This window comes from Chelmon rostratus, chromosome 19, assembly GCF_017976325.1.
Source record: "Chelmon rostratus isolate fCheRos1 chromosome 19, fCheRos1.pri, whole genome shotgun sequence".
Lineage (NCBI taxonomy): Eukaryota > Metazoa > Chordata > Actinopteri > Chaetodontiformes > Chaetodontidae > Chelmon > Chelmon rostratus.
The window spans coordinates 19,453,172-19,463,002 of record NC_055676.1 but is presented as its reverse complement, the minus strand read 5'-3'; the positions used below and the strand labels follow the sequence as shown (position 1 = coordinate 19,463,002).

The window sequence follows — 9,831 nt, the reverse complement described above, 5'->3', positions numbered from 1 at the left end:
AGTGTATTTTGTCTTAAATATGGTTCACTGTCACAGTTATCTGTCTTAAAGGCGAAGCCGATCATATTAAACTAACGGACAACCCGGTGCGTCATCCTGACGTACTTCCTTCAAGTATCGGCTTCGGGGAAAACAACATCGAAAAGACCCCAGCCTCAAGCAAAAAACACCGAATATTCTGCGTCTTAACCACCTGATGCCACGTGCGACGTATTCACTGTAACACTTAACTCTTTACACACAAAATGGTAAGAAGTCAATCCTTTTTTTTTTATTATTCGACTATTTTAGGGCAGTTTAACAGGTTAGCATATTGTGCTAGCATTAGCTTTAGTTGACATGTGGCTGGGAGACGTGCTGCTCTGCTCTGGTGTTGTACTTAGTGTTATTCCTAAACATTTTATTATTATGTTGAACTTATTTCAACACATTTATTTCGATTAATAAAATAGACATTTTTGTATTACAGTCTTTACTGCCCATGTCGTGTTTGTGATTGTAGATTGTAGGTGTTTACACTAGGTGTTGTAAACTTGTATAATTGTTTCAGAGTTGGTCGAGAAGTACCTCATTGTTGTACCCAGTCATTTACTTAAGTTTAACCTTTAATTATGAAATTTAAATTAACTTGATTGGCAAGTGACAATCTAGCTGAATTGTTATTGTTTGTTTTATCACGTGACTGAACGAGGTATGGATAGATTCAGGCTGCAAGTAATTAATGTCATTATTGATTGATCTGAACATTTTTAATTTATTGGAACCCATGGTGTCATCTTCAAATTCCCCTTTTTTTCCAATAATCCCATACCCAAAACCCCAGTGTATGAAATTTATAATGATGTAAAACAGAAAAAAACAGCAAATCCTCAAAGACTGTTTGAATTTTTGCTTTAAACATGACTTAAACGATTATAAGTTGCAGATATATTTTACCTCTAAACTTAGCTCTAGATAGATTTTGATTTGTTGTTATAAATGTGCCGATTAAAATAGTTAAAGCTCTGGCACATGCAATGAGGCACACTGAAATTGCAATGTGCCTTATTGCATTTTAGTTTCCACCATTGAACAGACTGATATGTCATATTGGTCCGCATTTGAGCCTCTAGACAGTTGCAGTTCTTCTAAGCAATATCATGTGTGGTAGCTCTTAGTTGGAACTGGAAAGTATAGATTTCTGCACCAAACCTGTGCATTTATTATACTTTGTAATCAAGGTTGATTAAATTGCATGTTTGCTTTCTCTTGTGTAGCCTCAGAACGAGCACATTGAGTTACACCGCAAGCGACATGGCTACCGCCTGGACCACCATGAAAAGAAAAGGAAGAAGGAGAGCCGTGAGGCCCATGAGCGGTCCCACAAAGCCAGGAAGTTGATTGGTTTGAAGGCCAAACTGTACCACAAACAGAGACATGCAGAGAAGATCCAGATGAAGAAGACGTAAGTAGACCGAGAGACACGGGGCTTGTGTGTATAAATGTTGGGTGTTTTTAAAAAAAAATCAACCGTGAAAACTTCATCCAACAAACAGACAAATGATTCTGATTTATATCTCTGCAGCATCAAAATGCATGAACAGAGGAAGACCAAACAGAAGAATGATGATAAGACCCCAGAGGGAGCAGTGCCAGCCTACCTGCTGGACAGAGAGGGACAGTCCCGCGCTAAAGTCCTCTCCAACATGATCAAACAGAAGAGGAAAGAAAAAGCTGTAAGTATCTGCTCATGCCAGAAGCCCCTTCTTCAGTGGTTGTCTATTAAACGCCACAGTGAAAAGGTCATTTAAATTAAAACATTGATTTCATGATAATGATATAAATGTGTGTAATGTTTTCTGTAGGGCAAATGGGAGGTGCCACTGCCAAAGGTGCGAGCCCAGGGAGAGACAGAAGTGCTGAAAGTCATCAGAACCGGAAAGAGACAAAAGAAAGCATGGAAGAGAATGGTCACCAAAGTTTGCTTTGTTGGCGACGGCTTCACTCGTAAACCTCCAAAATATGAGCGTTTCATCAGGCCCATGGTAAGATCACAGTATAGCTGGAATGTTTTTAATGTCACACTTGAACTAATCCACAACACAGTTTCAGAATAGAATTAAACAGTGCATTTCTGTTTTAGTGCCAAACTCCTAAGTGACCTCTCTCTCTTTATTCTACTTTAGGGTTTACGTTTTAAGAAGGCTCATGTCACACATCCAGAGCTGAAGGCCACATTCTGTCTTCCCATCCTCGGTGTGAAGAAGAACCCCTCCTCACCCCTCTACACCACCCTGGGAGTCATCACAAAAGGAACAGTCATAGAAGTCAATGTCAGCGAGCTGGGCTTGGTTACACAAGGAGGAAAGGTTGTCTGGGGTGAGTGCTCATAAACCCACTGATCTGTTTATTTACATGCTCTTCAGTGATGTGTGTTATGTGCTATTTTTGTAAATACTTCAGAAACATCTGCATGAATAAGAAATTGCTCCTCCATTTTCAGTTTGAAGAGTTTGACTGTGTCTTGATAAACACGGCGCGGTACTGCTGTAGAAACACAATAGTTGGAAGTAACATCAAGATAAAGGTGTTGAAGAATCAAGTCTCCAAAACATTTGAAATGTTATGCTTCTAAGTGTTTTATATATATATCAGTGTGGTATGTGAATATGTTGTAACTTAAATATTTCTACTTCGCAGGTAAATATGCCCAGGTGACAAATAACCCAGAGAATGATGGCTGCATCAATGCAGTTCTGCTGGTATAAGACTCTCAATACAGACTGTGCCTGGTAACTGAATTTACATGAGGACTGTTGACTCCAACGAAGAACACAAAGATGCCACAAGCAATGGGCATCAAACCACAGGACCTTCAGGAATATCACTGATGCTGCACTTGGCAACACAAGCAGTTTTGTACCAGGATGCTCAAAGGAAAAGGAAATGGGGTGATTACTGTGTTAAATGTGATTTAAATAAATTTGATATTACACCAGATCATTTTCATGACTTTTGTCCTTTTTTTTTTTGCTTGCTTGTAAATTACTCCGTATTACAAGCGAATAGTTCAGCTCTTTTCTCCTGAAAACTCACAGGGACCCGTGCTGATATTCATGATAGTTCAAAGATGTGTTTAATAAAGAAGGTTTAGAAAAGCACACTGCACAAACTTGGCCCTCAAAGACAAGAAAAAAGCAATCAAACTGGGAAATGTTACTTAGAGTAAGCAAATTTATATGTCAGCAGAACAGGAGAACGTCCCATTAAGTCTCAAAAACCCTTATCTTAAAACCAGTCCAGCCAGACTAAAACAAGCACATTTGTCTGGTTACAAGGAAATCCTGACTTCAACAAAGCAGTTTGAACTTGTCACTGTTGATCAGACAGCTTTTTTTATGGGAATTGTAGTTTCAAGCATTAGGTTACTCAGAACCAGCAATAACATCTCAGTAGGAGGCAATAGTCTCTTAATTGGATGGTTAAGGACAAAAAAGCTTGGAACAAGTGTAATGCTCTTAACATAAAAACTGCCTGGTAAGAAGATAAATCTTGTCAGACAGAAAACAAACGAATATACTTTGATTTAAGATGCAGAGTCTTCATCTTACTTTGATTTCCCTTTTTGCAGTGTAGGGCAGATTCTGAAGAGCAACCTAGGATTAATATGTTCTGTAAAGTCAACTCGGCTAATACGCCCATTCATTGACCATTCATTGTATATTTAAAAGCAGTGGAGTGATTGCATGGCAGTTATCTGACGTAATACCTGGGCAGTCATACAATGCAATTGAAAATGGGAGTGTAACTAAACCTGGACAGGTATCAAGAATGTTCTGAAGGTGGACTGACTCACCTGCATACGGTGTAAACTGCTGGGTGACATTACCAAGATGAAAGACAGAGCTCTGGTTCTCATGTTGCAGGATTAATTCAAGTATCGGGATCATTAAACATTGTGTATATCTCACACTCTTCCCCTCTACTGAGCAAATATTCCCTGATATTTTTTACCCATAACTGAGCTATTAAAATACACATTTGTTGAAGACACTGAAAAATGCCTCGGCATATGACAGGGGTCTCCACCTATATTTGTCGGAGGGCCAGAATTTTTCTGGACAGACACCTTGAGGGCTGTACACTCAAACTGAAATAAAAATTAAATTTTGGCCTAACATTATTATTTGATGTTTATTTTTTATATATATTTTTGTTTTATTACAAAACTGAAGGCATTTTTAGCCTTTATCAGTCAGGCTCCTATCACCTATACCACAGTCAACCACCAGGAGTGATAGGGATATTTTGCCTCAACTCAATTCAAGTAAACTTTATTTATAGAGCACTTTAAAACAAGCACAGCTGACACTAAGCCTCGACTGTGGGGCTGTCATATCACTCACTGGCTTCAATGATAATACAGCATCCGTGCAGACAGGAGTACCATCTAGATTTGATGTGAATAGCTGCATTGGATATATGTTATACGTAACACTTATTTCTTCCACTGCATATACATTGCCTGAACCTATAGCTACCCTGACAGCGAGGATGTCACCTCGCGTTAACTCAGGAGCAGTGACTCCCATGAAGAGGTGCACCGAAAGATGTTTGCAGTCACCTCCTCTCAGAAACCAGCTCACTCAGACACGGTATAGCTGAGTCTTTGAGCTGTCACCCTGTGGTTCACCAGTTTGCAAGTTTCAGACTGATGTGAAGCATACATGAGAAACACTGACGCCAAGAAAATTTCATATTTTATTTGTGATTTGTTTGTCTGGTGTGTTTGCCGTCCATCCACACCAACAATGTTCTTTCAGGGTCGACGATAACCTCCTTCACATACAGCTGCCAACTGTGAGCCACTACAAAGACTTATATACTAATAACATTATCATCATTAAGATTTCTTGTTGTGGTTTCAAAGGCGTCAGATTTTGAGAAACCAACATTTCCTTCCACAACATCAGAGGAGAGCTACGTTCAGGACGGCCCACCGAACGACACATTATAGAAGAGAGCACTTGTGTTTTACTTCAGGCTGAATTTTAAATAACTAAATAATCAACCACTCTGTTTCACACAATCTCATTAAAAATGTGTATTCAGAACAATCTGCAATTTCAACAATACTAAAGTCAAGTTTTGGTAAAATCAAACATTTGTTTTTGTGTTGTGAGAAATTACTATCCTGAGTTCATACAGTGTCCAACTGCAGCTACAGAGTCCAGTCATAGTGTTAAGGATCATAACTTTAAGGCAAATTTACATCTGGAAACAGTTTGCTATGGACACATCCATATCAATTACAGTGTATATTACTCATGTATCACATTAACCATGTTATATATTAAAAGTGTGTGGCTGCACTGTATAAAAATCTCGCTAATGGTGATTTAAATATGATACATATAAACAGAGTTTTTGGAATTTTGCATTTCTGTATTTGAAAAGTGAGAGACTTTGCTATAAGCAGCACCCACCAAGGCCAACACCGACTGCTAATGAACTCACATGTACATGTATGAGTGTAAAATAACTCAGTAGATTTAAAAAAAAAAAAAAAATTCATTCTTGGGAAATTAGAGAGAATTAAGGCTGTAATCCATATATATGGAGTATACACTGAAGAACAAGAGGTGCACAACAGTGACATGCTGTAGTTTGACTGACGGAAGGAAAACCAGTAAGTCATTCAGAAGCTCGCAGGAAAACAAAAACCGTCTCAGAGAATCTCACTGTGCTGTGACATACATGTGGAGATTAAAACCCTTAATCAGTTACACAGGATAGCATTTCCAGTCTTATAATTTTTTCATTCAACTGGCGTGGCTCTTTCGTCAGCCTCTACGTTCAGTGTAACCGAGATGCAACACTGTAGACGGCCATCCGAAATCCTCCATGAGGCCACAAGGTCAGACAGAGAAACCTCCGCAGAGACCGGTCAGCCTGACTTCCTCTCTTCAGTCCTTTGGCCAAGAGTGTTTTTATTTAAAAAAGTGCACATAGTGATCAAGCATGGCGTCCATCAGTCGCTGACGCTATGTGTAGTAGCAGCTTGCTCTCTATCGTCTTGCAGCCTTTGACAGAGAACACCCTCTCAGATTTGGGGAAATAGACTAAATCTCTGGCCACCTGGTCTGCCACCTTCTGGTCTGGCTGAAGTCCTCTGGCTTTCATCTCGGCCATGGCGCACTGCACGACGTGCCGGTACTCCAGAGGCAGAAACGGGACGAAGAAGTCCACCAGGTTCTTGTCAATCAAGCTTGTATGCCACAAGCCACCTGCAGGAAGAGGTGAACAGACACTTCATCAAAGTGTTTTTCATCAAATCTAGTTTCTGAACGATGATCACTCAAAATATCCAGCAACACAAAGAAGTATTCATTTCAATTCCACTCACTTTTCTTGTTGTTGAACACTGACAGAGAGAGCACCGTTTCCAGGTCTTTGAGCTCCATCTCTTCTCGATCTCTCCCTGCTCTCCAGAAATCTAAAGCTGTCTGTATGATGCTATCTCCTCCAGCGTTGCTAGAGGACGATCAGAAACAGTCAAATGTATCATCTGATCATCTATTGTTACCACTGTTTACATCTACCAAAAAACAATATAACACATATACACATAGTTTCTACAACCTGATTCCATAAAAGCTGGGACACTGTGTAAAACCTAAATAAAAGAGAATATGGTAACTGTCTAATCCTTTCTGGCAAACTGTATACTCAACTGACAACAGCACAAAGACAATATATTTAATGTTTTTCCTAATCAGCTTCATTGATTTTTGTAAATATCTGCTTATTGTGAATTTGATGCAGCAACATGTTTCAAACAAGTTGGAACTGGAGCGACTAAAGACTGGGAAAGATGTGGAACGCTCTAAAAACACCTGTTTGGAACATTTCACAGGTAAACAGGTTGATTGGCAACAGGTGATAGAATCATGATTGGGTATGAAAGGAGCATCCTCGAAAGCCTCAGTCATTCGCAACCAAGGATGGAGCAAGGTTCAACACTTTATGAACTCATGATTCTCTTTGGAGATGAATAAAGTATCTATCTATCGATTGGATAAAGGATGTTACTACTACTTTTTTGCAGTACTTGCTATTAATGTTTATGTGATCCTATAAATATCCAAGATACACTTTGGCTCCCTGGGCTGAAACCTTTCTGTGGATCAAATGACAATGTTTGACTGGTCAGACTCACCTGAGGAAGATGAAGATGGCTTTCCGATATGAAACCCCGTCCAGCTTGTCGTAGTAGTCCAGGTACGGCTTTATGCTGTCGATCAAGCCGGGATGCATTTTGTCCATCTCATCAAAGATGAACATGGAGTGTGCACAGTTGGTGACATTGCCTTTAATCCACTGCTGTAGCTGAGACTGAGGAGGAACAGGAGCACATTTACATATAAGGCAGAAAAGCACAAAGTCACTGTGTCTCAACTGAAAATAACTTGATTCCACCTATTTGTCATCATACCTTGTAGGTATCAAATTGACTCGAATGTGGGAAGTGAAGCTCAGATGTGAAGACATGAACAAAGCTGCTGTCCATTCCCTCTCTATAAATGCTTTCGGCGATCAGCTGACTGACAAAGTTCTTCCCTGTGCCGGTCCATCCGTGCAGAGAGAGCACCAGAGGCTTCTTCGGGTTGTCGTTGCTCATGAATCCATTCACAGCTTTCAGGATGATGCGAGACGCGATGTGCTGTCCGAACAGTTTGCTTTCCAGGTCATCCTTGAGACCTAGAGAGCGCACAGGAAAAAGCCGACAGGATTAGTGGCTGCAAACACCTGACAAACACTTTTCTCAGCATCTCCCTTGAAAACTGTTGAGCTGAGGTGGCAAGACTACAAAATCTCGCTTCATCTTGTGTCATGATCCATTTAGTTATTCAGTACAGCTCAGCCACACTCATTAAATATGTCGAATCAAACTTAATTGCATTGCAAGAGTATCAAAGTGCTTCACAGGTGACTGGTAATAGCTGATAACAAATAAGACAGTACAGAAATGGACAGTAAAACAATTAGAAATCAATTACACAAAAGTACAAATGACAAAAATGAAATAAACCCAATAAAACAGAGGACTATAGGTCTTAAAGGGCATAAAAGGCAACAAAACATTAAACCAAGTATGTAATCTAAAGTAAAAGTATGTAATCTAATTAAACCTAATTTCCATAATGTCAATAAAACATTCTAATCAAAAGCTGGCTGAGGCTGAAGAGGTAGGTTTTAAGTTTTCCTTTAAAGACATCAACACTTTGAGCTCTGGGATCTGAATTTCCCCTCTGAGGACTGATAAGTTTTAAGTTTAAGTTTATTTACTAAGGCCTCACCCTGTCCTCACGCAGGCAATTAGACCAGTCTTGCCAGAACACCTGAGGGGCCATCCTGGTTCATATGTTGCCAAAAAGGCTGGTGCAGGACCATGTGGGGCTTTATTAAAACAGTGTTTAGCTGTGTAAAAGGTTTCTGTCTTGACCCTCAGGTCGTGGCACCTTCACTGTCGGCCAGACCGCAAGGCACTGACGTTACAGATGGTTCCCTCTACAAACTGTTCCCATGGCGCCGCTGACTACACATTTAAACGCCGCGTTTGCTCACCTGTTGCATTGAAGGCTATCCATCTTGAAACACAACTTTCATGAAAATAATTCCATATCGTCCGCCCCAGTGTCGCACCGACACCTACGGCCACTGTTGTTGTGACCGGATCAAACGTGTTTACCAGCACACTGGCTGTCGAAAAAACGTGGAATACTAAAAACAAGTGTGTGGCTTTCATCGTCGAAACCACTAAATTCCAACATTAATTGTATTTATCTGGTAATACAACCATAATACCACGGTAAATCCGCGCCGAACCAGCAGGCTAACGGCTTCTTTACAACGGGGAACTTCCTCATACGTCATGAACACGCGACAAAACACACCAGGATATGTTCAACGCTACATCAGAAATGTTTGATAAGCTTGAAAGGGGTGCAAAATGGACAACTTTAATGTTTGACAGTTAGTCATACATACGTTTACACATTTTAGGTAATTGTGTAGCGAAGTTACGGTGTAACAGAGGCACCCGCTCGGCTAACGTTAAACTAATGGCTAATATTAACTGGATTACCGTTAACTTAATGTGCTTAAGTGTGAATAGATGACACAAGAGTCAAATATGATGGCTAACGCGTAAGCGGGGTGCCCCTGTCTTACCTGTCCTGTTGAAAGAAATCCACTCGGGTCGACAGCACTCGTGGAAATAGTAGAGGATGTTCTGATAGCTAGCTAAAAACCCGGTGAGAGCTGCAGCCATGCCAACCGCTATGCTGGTGCTGATGGGCTCGATCGCCTCCGTCATGCCGGAGCAGACAAGCATCCACAGCAGCAGGACGTGTCGCTTCTTCGGTTTCATTTCGCAGAAATGTTACTGCTTCATCACACGAAAAACAAAACACACACACACAAAAGAAACAACTCAGCGTCCCAGTAAGCGCCTCAAGTTGTTCGCCAAAGCGGGCTAAGTAAACAACACTGGAGACAGCTGGAAGTGGAGGCGCTGTGGATGTCCTCTACATCCGGGGATGGCATGATGTCAGAGTCCAAAGGTGAGACGTGGGTTCAGGTGTGGTACCTTGCTCATCCTCTCTGACATACACTCAGTTGGAAACAGCACAAAGAAAATATATCTAAAGTTTGATCGCAAAAACTTCATATACTTTTGTAAATATCTGCTTATTCTGAATTTGATGCAGCAACATGCTACAGACAAGTTGGGACAGGAGCAACAAAAGATTGAAAAAGTTGTGGAATGCTCCAAAAACACCTGTTTAG

The 9,831-nt window shown here is 40.6% G+C and overlaps 2 protein-coding genes across 3 annotated transcripts; one reads left to right on the top strand and one right to left on the bottom strand.

Moving 5' to 3' along the window:
• Positions 1 to 111: 111 nt before the first annotated feature.
• On the top strand, positions 112 to 2,979 carry nsa2 (NSA2 ribosome biogenesis homolog (S. cerevisiae)). Its single transcript, XM_041960221.1, has 6 exons — positions 112 to 248; positions 1,257 to 1,444; positions 1,565 to 1,715; positions 1,845 to 2,024; positions 2,166 to 2,358; positions 2,680 to 2,979. Exons 1-6 carry the CDS (start codon positions 246 to 248, stop codon positions 2,745 to 2,747), a joined length of 783 nt encoding a protein of 260 aa, XP_041816155.1. The 5' UTR covers positions 112 to 245; the 3' UTR covers positions 2,748 to 2,979.
• Positions 2,980 to 4,733: 1,754 nt separating this feature from the next.
• Positions 4,734 to 9,557, bottom strand: tor1 (torsin family 1). 2 transcript variants are annotated; one of them, XM_041960009.1, is made up of 5 exons: positions 9,214 to 9,557; positions 7,475 to 7,740; positions 7,199 to 7,374; positions 6,386 to 6,513; positions 4,734 to 6,266 (listed from the first exon to the last, which is right to left on the bottom strand). In XM_041960009.1, exons 1-5 carry the CDS (start codon positions 9,410 to 9,412, stop codon positions 5,995 to 5,997), a joined length of 1,041 nt encoding a protein of 346 aa, XP_041815943.1. In that variant the 5' UTR covers positions 9,413 to 9,557; the 3' UTR covers positions 4,734 to 5,994. The 2 variants fall into 2 exon arrangements, with proteins under 2 accessions (XP_041815943.1, XP_041815944.1); XM_041960010.1 differs by lacking the exon at positions 9,214 to 9,557 and adding an exon at positions 8,608 to 8,899.
• Positions 9,558 to 9,831: the final 274 nt, after the last annotated feature.